The sequence below is a fragment of the Malurus melanocephalus genome, unplaced genomic scaffold (assembly GCF_030028575.1).
Source record: "Malurus melanocephalus ecotype Western Australia unplaced genomic scaffold, MMel_1.1 scaffold_62, whole genome shotgun sequence".
Classification (NCBI taxonomy): Eukaryota; Metazoa; Chordata; class Aves; order Passeriformes; family Maluridae; genus Malurus; species Malurus melanocephalus.
In genome coordinates this window covers 2,438,577-2,454,345 of record NW_026623294.1, presented here as the reverse complement: position 1 = coordinate 2,454,345, position 15,769 = coordinate 2,438,577, and the positions used below count along the sequence as shown (strand labels likewise).

Sequence of the window (15,769 nt, the reverse complement as noted above, 5' to 3'; positions counted from 1 at the left end):
TTCCACTCTGGAATAGTCAATTCTCCCTGGCTCAGAGGCAATTATTCCAAGCAAGGATTCTCCTTTCCTTAACAAAGCTTTCCTTCAGCTAAATCCAGGCTGTTTCACTGCATGGGCAGCTGGCCATTGAAACGCACAAAATCCTGCTCACCCTCCTTCCTGTAGCAATCTTCCCTTACAATCAATAATTGCTTTTTGTTACTTGGAGCACTCTCAGCCCTGTGACGGTCGTAACTGATTTACTAGCACTACAATCAGACAGCAAGATCCCTTTAAAAACACACCTTCTAGGACTTGGGCTGTGCTTGTCTGCAAAAATCCTGGAGGGAGGAGTCAATCTCTGCTGCTCTTAGTCAACAYGATCCTAAAGCAATGACCAGAGTGCAGTCTTTCAGAGGTGTCTATATGATAGTGTTGGGGAAAAGCCGAAGTAAAGGGGATAACTGCTCTAGAAACAGCGACTCAGAAAGTAAACAGTTAGGATGGTTGGAAAGGCACAGGTGCATAGACCTAGAGCCTTCCCAACATCTCTCCAGAGCATGTTATTTTCTAAAACTCATGTTTGCACATTTGAAAACTGTCTGTCTCCTATGCCCTCCTATGGTCTGCAACATAATCAACTGACACACTCATTGTGTTTACTCTGCAAACAGACTGAAACAATAGCACTAAGAAAAATGAAAAACTTCCTCATCACTCCTATCCCTGTAATCTCCTCTGCAGGAGGTTAATGGTCACAGCTAATTATCATGATTTAACATAGTCAACCATTTCAAAGATTATAGCCAAAGCAGTCAGCCAAAACAATTGGGTTCATTTTAAGAAAACGTCTCTGTTAAATCAGATCGTTTAGATGACAGGGAGAGTTTCTCTGAAGAAATGAACTTGTGTGTGCACACATTCGCTTTCCTTTTTGCACAAGTGCTGAACCTCCTGGATGATTTCGGCTAAATGTGACAGAGGGGTAGCAAAATCCTCCATAACCAGAGGGGATAGACATACTGTATTTTAACTTTTGCCAAGAAAACCCAACATCTTAAGTGAAGCTCTACATAGATAAGCTCCTTTGGTCTTGTCAGCCATCCTCCCATGCCAGAGCAGCCCCAGTTGTTCCAGCTGTGCAACTGATGACAGCTGACAGCTCCTCTGGCGGAGAACAACTCTAGTGCTACCTGGACCACACGTGGAAGACAAAGGGTGACATCTACAACTAACAGCAGTCCCACTGCAGAACTGCTCTGACCATCCCAGCTGAAAGAAAAGCCTAATTTGGAGCCTACAATTAGCAGATCCATAGATCTATGGATCTTATCAAAAGCTGCAAATCCATCAGTGACCAAATCCACCAAGAACCACACACTTAAGGCAGAATGATAGGCAAGATTGCAAGAATCCCACTCCATCTGACCAGCAACACCCGCTGCAGCCCCAATCACATCTAAAAGAACCTACTAAAGAGCAGAGAACAAGGGCAACCCCTGCTGTGCCCATTTCTCACGGGGCTAGCCCACCATCCCTCCATCTGGGAGTCAGGGTGGACTAACCAGAACACAGCTGCGAGAGATGTACAASCTGAAAGCATACCATCATTTTATCATGGAGGAAAAGCTGAAGAATTCAGGATACTTGGTGTCTAAAAAGTAAATGTTTCCATTCAAACTATGAGCTCCTCATGAATATTAAATGTTTCCGTTGTTTTGCATCAAACAGTAATAAACGTGTGAGAACGAGAAGTATTTTCTGGGGAATGGTCTAGCTTGGAACTAGACTGCTCTGGCACTGGAGYATTTATGTCAAAATGAAACTTCAGATAACCTTTTGCAAAATCTATTTTTTTCCTTCCAGCCGATTAGTAGAGATTTTCCTGTTCACACCATCCAATGTGATTTGTGTGTTTTCCTAAGACATATATAAATTTTCCAGATTAATAGAGGATACAGTGGTTTTTTGTTTTTTTTTTAATTTACTTAAAATTAAGATTACAGAACTCTMTAAAACCTAAGCGTAGCGTATAAAGATGTCCAAAACTGTTTCCTTTCAGTTACTGCAATACAACAATGCAAATTGGAGAGGTACATTGTACTTAACATCAATAAATCAGCTAAATGGAAAGGGCCAGCCTTTCAAACTCTACCTCGATTTAAAGATAATGAACTTACAACAGCCTTCCCTTGGGGCTATAAAATCCTACTACAGGCAAATTCTCACCCAACTTGATGCAATTTGTGAATTAGCTTAGAATGAAWCAGAATTGCCCATTAACACGTTCATGAGGAGGGGCAAAAGGCTTGGTGATCAGAGCTTCCTTTTTGTTCAGAAACAAAGTGTCCTGCCTGACAGTCTCCACAAGCCAATTTTGATCCTCAAGAGCTTTCTCTTGAATATGCAAAGTTCAAGCAGCCCTCAATTCCTCATCTATATCTGCCACTGAACATAAAACAGACTGATGCAGCCATGCTGCATCAAGTACAGCTGCACCCTGCTCCATCATATGCTCAGCATTACACCCTGATCCAGCTGGTGCTACTGGGAAAGAAAGCCTCTTCCTACCTGCCCCACATCTTTTGCCTTGCCCAGGAAATTATTCAAACCAGAAATCCAAAGTAGATTGATTAAACTGTCAGGGTGGGCACCCAGCCCAGGCATTTCCATTTTTTAATGACTTGGGGGAAGGGGGGGGGAGGCAGGCAATGTTTGGAGGTTTGTTTTAGGGGTTGGGATTTTTTGGGCTTGTTCTTGGGTTTTGGGTTTTTTTGGGATGATTTTTTTTTGACATTGCATTTGTTCTTACAGCAAGTTTAAAAAAAAAAAAAAAAGTCAGCCACAATCAAGCTGCTTCATGAATATACCTGCAGATTTCTTCACACCCTGACAATGCATGAGGACTTTCCCCTCCCTGCAGAGGCTAAGTGCCAGGTGGGAACACACAAGTGATGGGAGTGAGGCAGGAGAACAGGAGGAGTTCCAATTCCCAGGTTTGAGCCCAGGCCTGAGCCTGCCCATTCTTACACAGGTGAGATTCTGCACATGTCCTTTGCAAACTGTTCCTTCAAGAGAAGGAATACAAGGCTTTGGTCCATACAGCCGTTATACAGCATCCAGAAATTTTAGCACTAGTCAAATAACTGRAAAAGGTGAGACAGACTCCTGTCACCCTTGTTCCCAGCCCAGCACATCAAGACCATCGGATATTTATCACAATCTCCTTGTTGGTTTCRTGATAAGGTCAACAGGGCAACTGTCTCCCATCTGAAAATGCCGGGAGAAACACAAATTCCAAAACAAGATGCTAGCCAAAGGGACAAACCACTTCTGTTGCATACAGATAAGTATCACACACCATGTTGCATCCTGGTCTTTCTTCCATTTCAAAGTCAAAGAAATTGTGAACACCCATGTAGAACACCCATGTTTCATTAGGTGTGACAAAAGGTACACGAGCATGCTCCAGATGTCTCCAAGAACCCGAAAAGGGAGCAGAAGAACACAGCTTAGAAGGGCAGGTATGATCATTTACAAATGTTTCAGCAGCTCTAAAACTCTCCACAAGTTTATTTTACACTTRTAGTTGAACAGATCTAGAACAGATGTTTATGCAATTAGTCTTAAAACTAATGTACATACATATGAATTCACTGGCACAAGATGAAGTACTATGACCATTTAAAATGCAGGATAGATCCCATAGAAGCTGGGTAAATTAAACTACACAGTCCAGATCATAAATTTCTGCCGGTGCTCATTACACAGAGAAATATAATTCAAAGCYAGTCTTAATGCTTGAAACCATTTGTTTCAAAGATTTCAATGTTAGTTTTGACCCAAGTTTACTACATTCRGAATACTACTTTACCCAGATATCAAGTTAAAAAACAAAACAAAAGACCCAACAAACAAAATATCACCAAAAAAATCCAACAACTTGTGTGGCTCATCGCAAGTTTTGATTTATTTAGTTAAAAAAAAACAAACTGAGACTCATCAGGATTTATTGCCAAAGGTATAATTAAATYGTCTGCAACACTGTTGCTTCAATTAGATAATAGGGTTCTGTTAAAACTACAAAGGAGCATAAACGTTTAACGAACAGGAAAATTATGGCCCATGTGTCTCAGCATTTTGTCTTTCACAGCCAACAATCACACCATTCCCAGAAGCACAACAGGTCTCCAAAATGTCCAATCCAGTGACTATATAAATATACAAATGAATCAAGAGTGAAAGAAAAAAATAAAAGCATTTAGACCACCAGGAAACAAAAAGGTAATATGCCCTCTGGCCCAGTCAGGAGTCCATACCAAGGAAAGAACTCCCATTAAAGAGGCTGAGTAATTTTGCCTTCTAATGAATGCAAGTTTGGGACTCTTGCAATTTTGGGACAATTATACTTTTTGAGCACAAGACAAATCTGAACAAGATTACACACGTAAAACGATTTAAAGAAATTATTTTACCATTACTAAATACTCTGAGAGGAAGTAAAATAATATATTGAGTAGCAACAGTGAATGGCAAAACAGACTAGTTTAACAATTAGATGCCTAGTGAAGTTTTATTTGTTTTTACTCCGGACAAAAATAACTTGAGCATGCAATAGTGATTAAAGAGATTAAAACAAATAGGTGATTCATTAACATTGACAAAAAAAATTTTATCAACTATGTCAAAGTGGAAGCACGAAAAAGAATTCTGACACTAGGATTAAACACATATAGTACGTAAATAGGTACTGAGGACTAGTTCAAGTAGGCAATTACTTACCCTGAGACAAACTTTTTATACCTATGATTTCAGAGACTTTTTTGTTTGTTTTCTTTGTTACAAATTAAATATTATTTGTACCAGACAATCTTTTGTTACTTCTGTACTAAGCATGTTGCCTTTTTTTTTTTWAATCAAGAACAAAAGGGTCTCAAAAAAGAGCAGGTTTCAGCACATTTGTAAAAATAATCATTGACATCTCAAAAAATTAGGCAAAACAGAAACTCACAGCGTTTCTGCAGGAGCTGACAGAGTTGATAAGAACTAGCAATTACTTAGCAGCTTCATAGCAGGCCATGCTCTTTTCCTAAGAAACACACTTTGAGTGTGCACAGCACCCAAGGTTGTTTTAGCTRACTTGAAGCAGCTAGAAGCAGACGCTAAAATTAAAAACAGGTCAYGACAAGGCTGCCCAGACCTCCTGCAATTTAACCTGACCCTTGACCCGTGGTCCTTGCTCATTCACTGCTTCCATGGATTTAATGGAAATGGAATAGTTACTGCACTGATAGCACTGATTGCTGTTTTTTCCGGATATTAAATATTTAATGCAGTCAGAAGAAAACATGAATTCAACAAGCAAACTTGGGAGTCAAGATTTCACACAAATATTTTTTTAATATATAATTTTTGTCTACTGTACAAACCCAAAAATATACTATACAGAACTATTAAAATACATTCTTATGGAATATACCACTACCTCTCCAAATTAGGAAAATTAACAAATCTGTATGTATAAATATATAGCTATAAATAGAAAAATTATTTATAAAAGAAGTTTATATATATTCTTTGATGTTTGAGACATACTCTCAAGCTACAGGTATGTTGCAATATTTGACTTCACAGTTCACATGCACTAAATATGATTTCCTTGTTTAAATATTTTATAACCAACCATTGTCTTTTCTATGACGTTAGCATTGTAGAAGAACAGGACCCTGTATATTAAGACAGCTGAAATAATTACTTTTCTTCTTTTAACTAGCTAATACTGTCCCAATCACCGATTAAAAAAAACTAATTATTGAAGGTTCATCCCAGGATTAATTCCCAGATCAGCATTTGAAAGTGCTATTTTGTATGTGTACAAAAAAGGGGCAGCTTAATTRGCTGCTTCCTAATAACAAAAAGAAAAAAAATAAGGTAACCACTGCACTGGATTAATATTTGTGAAAATATTTGACAACAAATGTCAACTAGTGTAATATCATTTCCCCTTCAGATGTCCCAGCCAGAAAAACAAGGATGATGGTGTCCCTGCTGATCCTTCCACAGGGAAGAGGTTATGTGACCATTAAAATCAAGTTAAAGTGACCTGGAAAAAATCCCCTCCCTCCTCTTCTGCTTTGATCTGGTCTCAGACTCCAGCATCAGAGACACAGGAGCGTAAATAGGGGAACCTAACCATTTGATACTCTTATTCCTCTCAGTTAAGCTTATAGTTGCAAGTTCTGTGAGGTTCTAAACACTGATTTTCCATCTTCCTCGCACAGAAATGGTTTGCTAGGAAACATCTGTGACAGCATGTCTGACATTTGAAAAGTGCAAGAACTAAACACATCTAATTCCTATTTCTCCATTCACTGCTGAATGAGTAACACTTCGCAAAATTAATCTCATTGGATGCCCTACTCAGAAAATCAGCTTGGGGGGAGGACGGGGGGGCGGGGAAAGAATGGTTGTCTCCTAATTGACACTTAATATCTGCTGAGGGGAAACGTATTTGACTCTCAAAGAAAAAATTAAGAACAAAACACAGACTCACATTGTAAACCATAAACCCCCTTTGTGTTACAGTACTAAATGCTTAAGTTAAATATTATGAAGGCAGTAAATTTACACATTGAGGAGAAAACAGTAAATCAGAATTAGTCTATGAAGAGCCCAAGATCAATTTCTGCCACAGATACTACCAAGCAGCAAGCTGGATGTGAACATGCCTCCACTGACACATGGGAACAGGTCTGAACCCATTCCCACCTACGGGCTCACTCTCCACTCAGTTATTTACCCACAAGCACATGCTCAGCTGCAGACCCAGGCTGCCTCAAGTCCTCTTTATGTGGGCAGTGTGAGCATGTCCCAGCCTCAGCTACTTGGCGTCCTGAGGAGCTCTTGCACACCCTGGGCTGGTGGGAACCTGATGGGGGCAGTCGGGCAGCCGGACAGCCAGCAGAGAGCCACGGCAGCCCCCAGAGAGCCACGGCGGCCACCAGCGTGCTGGGGCCAACCACAAGCCTGTCCTTCCTGCAACTGCTGTCCCAGCCCACCTGGGACTTCACACAACACCGGCAGCAGCGGGGACACAACTGTGGCACTTAYAAGACAGATCTCAAATGGTTGTACAATTGCTGCTCCTCATTCACAGCATACTGTCAATCTCCAAACCCCAGCTAAGCCTCACAACTAGTCTGAGGCTCCACTAATTATCTAGATTTGCTCCTAATCTTTGCACTAATGCTCTAGAGCCATCACTGTGGAGGTTTTTTTGTATAACATAAAAGAACAACTTTAGCCTATAAATGCTGAAGTGTACCCTGGAATCATCTTTTCACCCTGCAAAAGGGTTGTTCTATCCTCCCACCCTGTCCCCCAGCCTTCATCAATCCCCACGTTCCCTTCAAAGGATCTGGAAATTGGATAATAATCAACACTCATAAAGTGGCAYGGACATGCATTTCCCTCTAGCAGAGATTCTAGTTTTGAACAGTTATTTTCTCAACACCTGCCATTTGCTTGCACCCCCGCTGCATATGAACTGAGACCCATAAAAAACAGATGTCAAAAATAACCTCCTTAACTCTGAGCCAGGTCTTTAGCTGCACAAACAACTGAGAGGGTGGAACAGAGGTAGGAACAAATGGCCACAGCCTGCTTAAGTCGGTACTACCTCTGAAAAATGCATGCCTTTTTTTTTTTGACCTTAGAGTTTGTGGAAGCAAGAGGCAAGACCCAGCTTAGGTAGAAGGACTAAAGGAAAGACAGGGAGATAGAATACCTATCCTAAGGATAATCTCCCCTTCCAAGCTCTTCAGTTAGCATTAGAATCAATCATGTTGTGGTTTCTTGCACCTGTGGACCTAACTGTCCACCCTCCTCCCTTAAAGCACAATAGAACCTCTTCCCCWGCTACATCCAAAGAGGGACACTGCAGGCAGGTCTGTGTACTAGTGCAGCAGGGTCTACGACCTCTCCAGAAAAGCCAGCAAGTCCCATAGAAYGTATTTTTCCATATCCCCTCCACTCCTTAGTCCTCTACACCAGCACTTCAGTAGCACAAGCCCTGTAAAAACACACCCAATGACTCTGACAAATTAACTGACCTCGAAATAATGAGCTCCATTCTCCCATCTCGCCTGTAGGGAAGACCTGGTTTTAAGTAAAAGAAGGACCATGTGGAGGAGAATAATGTACTCTCTGGATTAGGTTCTAATTGGATATAATTATAGCCAAAAAAAAAAAAAAAAAAAAAAAAAACACCACACTTCTAAAACAAAAAAAAAAAAAAAAAAAAAAAAAAAAAAACCACCAAAAACCTTCCCATGCAAACTCCTCACACCAGTCTATTATCTCATTCCATCTGGTCATCTCTTCTGGAAACAAATGTATTTGTCTTCTCACGTTACACTTGCACACAGAGAGCACAGGGGATTTCTTTACTCTTAATTTCCTTTTCAAACTCTTACCTATCACCTATGAATTTTATAAACACCTTCAGCAGAAGCAGATCACAGGCATACCTGCAATGGGGCAAGAGCTGTTACTTGAGGTTGTGTGTTCTGCACTGCTCTTAAGTTCCTCACAGTGGTAAGAGCAGCAGCAGCATTACGCAGAGCAGGGAATGAAGAGCATTTAATGCTCCAGCCTCAGTAGCTTACACGTGTGCCATATTGTTCCTGTTCGAAAGGMAGCATAGTCCAGCAGCCCAATAGCATTCCCAACCCAGAGGGAAACCACTTTTGACCGAGTTTCTTACATGATCTAGGTTTTCCTAATACAAAGCTGACTATGGTGCAAAGCTGTTCTTCAGACACCCCCCCCCTCCCCCCCATCTCTCCATATTCTCCTCCCACTCCCATTAACTGCCCTTGATCTGCCGCAGCCTAGTTTCTGGCTGCTAAAACTACTGGCAACTAGGCTTGGCCAGGAAGTAACTAACTAACTTCGTAACTAGTAACTAACTTCGTATAGTTCTGGAAGTGCCCGTCCTTTGGGATGCCTTCCATCACTGCTTGTCAGCTCCTCGACAGTTAATCTGGTTGCCCTCCCAACTGAACGGCTGCTCTTTCAGCTGCTCCTTCACTCACCGGCACCCCTCAGGGCTCCTCTGTCCTTATTCCTTTCCTTAAATCATTTAGTGCTCTAATCTGGCCACCTAAGGCATTAGCTCCCATCCCAGTTCAAATGAACTCTTAAACTTCACTCTCAAYTCCTAAAGAAATCAGTTCCATTTCATGTCAGTAGCTACCTTCGTACAATCCCACTGTCAGTTGATGTTTGAAAAGGCTAGGCCTAATATTTTCGTTTAATTTTCCCCTCTGAACCGTCTTCTCTCTCCTCTATGASGGTAGCCAACCCTGCTGTTTTCTTTTGTCGGGTAATCTCCTTCTTTCACTCCTTGACAGGCTGGTTGTCACCAAGCCTCTCTCTCCACCATCAGGCTCCTCCTCTCCACCTCCTTTAGGCACAAAGGCTCTGGTGAGCCCAACCAGGGCTGGCACCTGAGCAACACCAAACGTAGCCGAGATCACACCCGTGTTTGGGGCACTCCTACCTGCACCGGGGCAGCAGTAAAACAAAAGTGCCACCTCCCGCCCTCCATCTTCCCTACCCCCTAACTCTCCCCAGCCACCTCCTGCAGAAACACTAATCACCCGAGCAGGGAAAATGGCCTTCCCGCCTGGCTGCCTCACGGCGGCTCTGAGCGCCACGCCGAGCCACCCGCCGCCATGGCGGGAGCGCGGCATCGCCTGTGCGAGTTGTTTACCGGGGGGAAATAACCCATCCCCGGCCTGGGCCGCCCGCCACGGGGCGCTGCCGGAGCTGGGGTGGCAGGAGCGGCGCACGCCGCGACCTCCGCACCCACCGACGGCTCCTGACGGCGCTCCCCGTACCGGAGACACCGAACGTGCCTCTCGCCGCGATCCTGCGCGTCCCGAGAGGGGACCAAGCACCACGGCCGRCGGCCCCGGGAGACAACGGGAGTACCCCCGCACCGCCGCTCYGTCCCGGCCTCGCTACCGCCAGGCCCAGGTGGGAGAGGGGATGCGGCAGGCCCGGGGCCCGCAGGAGCGAGAGGCTTCCCTCTCTCCTTCATCYTTCTCCTTCGGCCCCGCTACTGAGAAAGTTACTTTTTAACCCCGCCGGTCTCCGGGCAGCYGCGGGCCCGCCCGGGCGTCCCGCCGGGAAAACAAGGTCAGGACGGCGAGGCTGAAGGCGCCGCATGGAGCGGCCGGCGAGCACCTGGGCCGAGCCAGGGCCTTCCTCCCGCCGCTCGGGCCCCCTGGCCCCAGCTGAGGGGAGGAAGATGGCCGTGCCCGGCCCTTTGGGGATAAAAGCCCTTTGTTGCGCCAACACAAAAGCCAAGAAGCACTTTACGTCCGGGGCCTTCGGCGGGCGGAGGCTGCTCCGCTCTTCCAGGGCCAGGAGCTCTCCGTCACGAAAAGCGACCCTCGAAGTGAGGAGGGAAAAACAAAACAACACAAACAAATAAAAAAAAAATCCTAAACTAAAAGGGGAATTAAACAAATAATCGTGCAGCCCCACGGCCAGGCGGAGAGCGAGGTGCGGGGCCGCGAGCCGCAGCCTTGTCCTCGGGCGCTCCGGAGTGTCTGTGCGCCCGGTCCGGCGTCGCTGGAGGAGGGAGAGGAGGGAGAAGCGCCGTCCCGGCGGGTCCGAGTCCGCCACGGGCGAGGGGGAACACGGCCAGCCCGGCGGGCCGCCCCGCGCAGCGGGCGCAGCGGCGTGCCTGCGATCACTTACTTGTCCGTCTCTTGTGACATGTTTGATCCAATGAACTCTCTCCCCTTTTCCCGGTGCCTCCGTCTGCCTGGCGGAACTGGACTTTCAGGTCTGTGCAGGTGAAGGTGTGCGTGTGAACGCCCGGGACGGCAGAACCAGAGCTACTGGTAATTCTGCTTTCCTTCCCCCCCTCTCCCGGCTCCGCAGCCAGCCGCCGAGGCAGGACAGGTAGAGCCCCCTCCCCCTGGCATGTGGGGAGCGGCGGGGCTGGGGCGCCGGCGGGGCTCGGCACGGGAGAGCGGCCGGGCCGGGCGCGCACAGGTAACTTTCCCGAGCGACGCTGGATTCTTTCACTAAAGGAGCGGGGAGAGGGACGAGCCGCGCGCTGATTGGGCGGCGCGGCCGCCAGGTGCGCTGCCATTGGCAGAGGCGCGCACAGGTGAGGAAGGAGCCGCCGCCGAGCGCCAGGTAACGAACGCACCGCGCGCCCGCGCCGGGAGGCACCGCGGGGCCGCCGCCGGCAGGAAGGGAAGGGAAGGAAARGAAAAGAAAARGGGAGCYGGCACTGGGGCGGCGGGCAGTTCTACCGTCCAACAACAGCTCTCTGCCCCCGCCGCGGACGGAGCGGCCCGGCTGACTGCGCTGAGCAGGCGAGGCGAGGCGAGGCGAGGAGCGGAGCGGCACAGGGCCCTGGGTGCCCCGTGRGGCTGAGGCGGCCCCTGGCCGCGGTCCGCCTGCCTCACCTGCCGGGCTGCTCTTGCCCGAAACCCCCGGCTGCGGCCGCTGGCCTGCGGCTGCCGTCGAATAACGCCCTGGCAGGCGCCGCCTTTCGCAGGACAGTTTGGGAGATAGATTTTTTTTTTCTTGGGTTCGGGGACTTTTGACTTTTCATTTTTTTTTCTTTTTTTTTTCTTTTGACCTTACTACAGTTGGAACCAGCCTAGTTTAACGCTGGGGAATGTCTCTGCAGAAGGCAACTCTCGGCAGCAGGATGTGGTGGTGCCAGGTGATGACACCCGCTGTGCGGATCTGAGAGCTGATAGCTGAGCTGAGGGGTGATGAATGTTGAGGGGTCTGTTTTGTCATCAGGGGAAAGCTGGAAGGGAATGGTAAAACTGGAAGAGTGTTTGTTGAGGCTCTGTTATGCAGGGGTGAAGTGAGTGAAGAGGACTGCAGGCTGTAGATCTGTCAGTCACTCTTCAGCCCAGTACWACCTACTGCATACTTTGCCTGAGGACCAAAGTGGGTTTACAAAGGACAACAGGATTGGGCTGTGGGGTAGCAGCTTTGACCCTGATAGACAAGGTGGGGGAGAGAACCTCATTGGGTCAGTTTGAGAACATGGARTGGAAGGRTAGTAACAAGACTCCCATCTGCTGYCACCCATTCCCGGTCCCTGTTCCTCCATCAGACAGGTCAGGACCAGATTAATCCTTCCTGCTACCACCTGCSCTYCTGGAGACATCTTTATATGCTAGGCTTCCAATTTGACTGCTGAGAACCTCTGCTGTACAAATTGTGCTGAATGTGTAAAGAATGCACCATTATGTTTAGTCATCTTTGCAATACAATTACCTRAATTATTTCAAACTCATGAAATTTATACTGTCTAAGGTGAAGAGAATTTTCCACCTTCTACCTTTGATTTAATAAAATCATAGAATATAGTGAGCTGGAAGGGACCCACAAGGATTATCGAATCCAACTCCTCAACAGGGGAATTTCTCTTGACAGGGGAACGTAGTAGGAGGGATATTAATGGAAAGACATATTTGTATAACCAAATAGATATGTATACATACAAACACACATGCATATATATATATATATATATATATATATGTATAAAACATCATCTGGGGCCTCATCTTCATTTGCCTACTGCTGCAGGTAATGAAATCAAGCTTGACTCTGCTAAGTCTGGTATTATGGGATCACAATCAGGCACAAATATCTGTTACTGGATCTCATGCCTCATCTGTGTTCATAGTAACTAATCAAATCAAACAAATTCAGTGTAAATCAGTTTTAAGTCAGCTTAAACATAGTCCCRTTAAGATTTCTGTCACTTTAACTAAACAGAATTAGAAAAACACTTTATCTAGATCAACGACTCTTTGACTGAACACAGGATATTAGTTAGCCATTCTCCTTCTCCATTCACCAGTCACAGGAAAGAAACATTATTATCACAGCAACCTGTGAATCCAGTCAAAATTTGCCARTGTGGCCATTATTCATAGTGATGCTTCTATGAATTATTTTGTATAGTACATTTTRAGGAAGCTACAAGGATTCATAAAACACAAGAGAAATTGAGTATTCATAGCAAATAATGTAGTCATTTTGAATACAGAATTTTAAATAATCTTAAAACAAGTTAGACCTCTCAAGCACATTACTATATATTGTTTTTGAGAAACAGTGGTAGAATGCTATAACAGGTTTMGTTACTGAACCTTTCCCTGTTAACTGTAGAAATGATAAGGTTTCTTTTCCAAATGATAAGGTTTCTTTCCCAAATAGTTGTTATGCTGAAAGAAACTTTGAGACCTGAAAAGGTTACCTGTTTGAGCACCATCAATAGGATTAACGCCAGTTTGGGTATCCTCTTTCTCTTTTTTTTAAATTTTTCAATTATGAGAAACATTTGGATGTTGTGTGTTCATTTCCCACCCCACCACCCCTCCCCTGCATTTTTTCCCTTATGAAATGTATGGAAAGAAGGAGAGGAAGATCAGTGATGAGCACGTTTGAAAATGCCACCTTCCCCAAGGTAGAAATGCTKCTGATATGTGATTTTACAAGAAAGGAAACTGCATTTGATGCCATCTGTAGTCCTGGACCAAACCCAAACTGTAACTCAAACTGAAATGGAGTTTGTTGTTCTAGTACTGGGTCAAATACAAAACTGCCTTTAGCAGCCTGCTCTCTGGAGAGATTCTCTTAGAATGAGGTAGTCAGGAGACTGAATTACTGCTCACTGTCTTAGGAGTTGTTCCAAGGTCAAAGTTAGGAATATAAGTGGAAAATGCAGTAATGAACTCTTGATTTGAGGTAGTTGGAGATGACAACTATTATTTAGTTAGGAGTTGCTTATATAGAAAAATATACCCTGAAAATTATTTTAACTTGGAAYGTAGGCATTGGGCTCATGGTTTTCTGGATGAACCTTTTGCTTCACACTGCAGGCTGGAATCAAATTGAAAGAGTCCACCTCTAGCTGAACAGGTCAAACAAGTCCTGCTTAATCCAACCTGATGCTCATTCTTCATGATCTACAAGATTATTATAAACTAATCTGTTAGTCATTGAAACATCAGATAATGTTATTTCTGGGCAGACCAGTCTCTCTTTCTGTAGAATTAAGGCAGTGTAGAGAAAAAATGGAATAGTCATGTCATACATTATTGAAAATCTAGGACTTGTCTTTGGAGTGTGCAGGAAATATTTAAAATAGTAGTCTACTKTTTTTCATACTGTGCTTGCTTCTTTCTTTGTGCAGTAGCTGATAGTTTTTTGTGKCATTGTAAGGACTCAACTGTGAATTGAATTGTGTAGAATTCAACTATCTAAAGCTTTACCTCATGTTTACGCTATTCACTCCATAGCAGTGAATGTCGTTTGGACTTGCCAGCATGGGTAAAGGAAATCAAGTGTACAAATAAGGCTTAACTAGGCTTACTAATTGCACAAAGTACTTAAAATACTTCAKAAAACTATTAAGAGAAGTCTATGAGATAAAAGATGTTGGAAAGATATTTATGCCAAAACAGTGTTGTAAAGAAGTTCAGTGAGAGAGCAGTTGTTTGAAAACAACTGTGTTCAGTAGGCAGTGATTACCATGAATTTTTATTTGGGTCTTTCTGTCATTGATGGCTGTTGATATAAAATGTATTCTCTCACAGTAAGTTCAAAGACAACCACCTACTTACTGGTTTTGTGATATGCAACATTTACTGTTAATCTTCCCTACAGCCCTTCCTTTGTAGTCCTCTGTACAAAACTATACTGGAATTTGTGCAGACCTTGATCCTCATTTGACTTCAATGAAGCCATCGTATRCATCAAAATAAGCTTAAAAGATTGCAGTGCAATCTTCCTATACCCCAAAATAGATCATTCTTCTGCTCTAAGAATAAATTGCTGTGCTCTGTTAACTTCACGAAGGTAATTCCAAGTAACCATGATCCTGGTAACAGTTTGACTTTTAATGCTTCACAACAATAAAATTCCTATTGGAATAGGAGATTTTGTGATTAATGGCAAGTACTTTTGTACTGATTTCTGTMATGCTGCCTGGAAACAGCAATTTGTGCTCCCCAAAGAGGTCTGCTGGGAGYTTTTTAACAACTACAAGCTCTCAAGTACCTCCACATCATGTATGACAGCAGCAGCTCAGCCATGTGRAGGATCATGGAATATCAAGTATTTCCTGGCCACAGGGTAAGGTGCGGAGCTGAGTGTGGCACTTTCTGTATGAAATGCTGATTTGCATTTCTTTTAGATTCATCAAAGCAATATGGAAATACATAAGGAAAAAAAAAGGATAAGCTTTATTTATTTTGCTCATTATGAATATAGACTTCATGGTTCTGAAACATGACAAGATTATAACATGACTATCTGTACATCTGCAGCACTGCACTGAGGCAGTGTGGTACACACAATGTTGTTTCAGCTTAAAACAGAAGTMATTTTTAGTGAAAATACCTCTCAGTATGTCAGTCCTTTCAGGATTGACATCGAGATACTGAAACAGGTAAGAAGGTGGCAAAGTCTGTCAATAGATTGGAATATTAGGTTCCTGCTTGATTAGCAGACATTAAGTACCAATCTGTTTCGTAAAGACTACTCATAATTTTGGAACCAATTCAATAGAATTTAATATAGAMTGATGGCTTTTCTGCAGATGCTTTGATCTGCCTGGTAGAGTTTTTTAGTGATTCATTCAATCATTTTTAAATACTGGGAAAATACAGTTAGGTCACCTAATGATGGTAATTTTGTTGTTAATGTAAAACTGTACGCTAACCAAAAA

General features: G+C 44.0%; 1 protein-coding gene and 1 long non-coding RNA gene across 11 annotated transcripts in view; one reads left to right on the top strand and one right to left on the bottom strand.

The window, feature by feature from the left end:
* Positions 1–10,809, bottom strand: part of GRHL2 (grainyhead like transcription factor 2) — a 64,290-nt gene extending 53,481 nt beyond the window's left edge. For 4 of the 5 annotated variants that reach the window (XM_057366287.1, XM_057366289.1, XM_057366290.1 and 1 more), the window contains exon 1: positions 10,750–10,809. In XM_057366287.1, the coding sequence (XP_057222270.1) occupies positions 10,750–10,769 (20 nt within the window). In that variant the 5' untranslated portion in view covers positions 10,770–10,809. The remainder of the gene's footprint in view (positions 1–10,749) is intronic. The other variant, XM_057366291.1, reaches the window with a different exon arrangement.
* Positions 10,810–10,986: 177 nt separating this feature from the next.
* LOC130573692 (uncharacterized) overlaps positions 10,987–15,769 on the top strand; it is a 32,175-nt gene continuing 27,392 nt past the window's right edge. For 3 of the 6 annotated variants that reach the window (XR_008965348.1, XR_008965346.1, XR_008965349.1), the window contains exons 1-2: positions 11,089–11,196; positions 11,658–13,586. This is a non-coding gene — a long non-coding RNA (uncharacterized LOC130573692). Of the gene's footprint in view, positions 11,050–11,088; positions 11,197–11,657; positions 13,587–15,769 lie in introns of those variants that run through there. The other 3 variants (XR_008965350.1, XR_008965351.1, XR_008965347.1) reach the window with 3 other exon arrangements.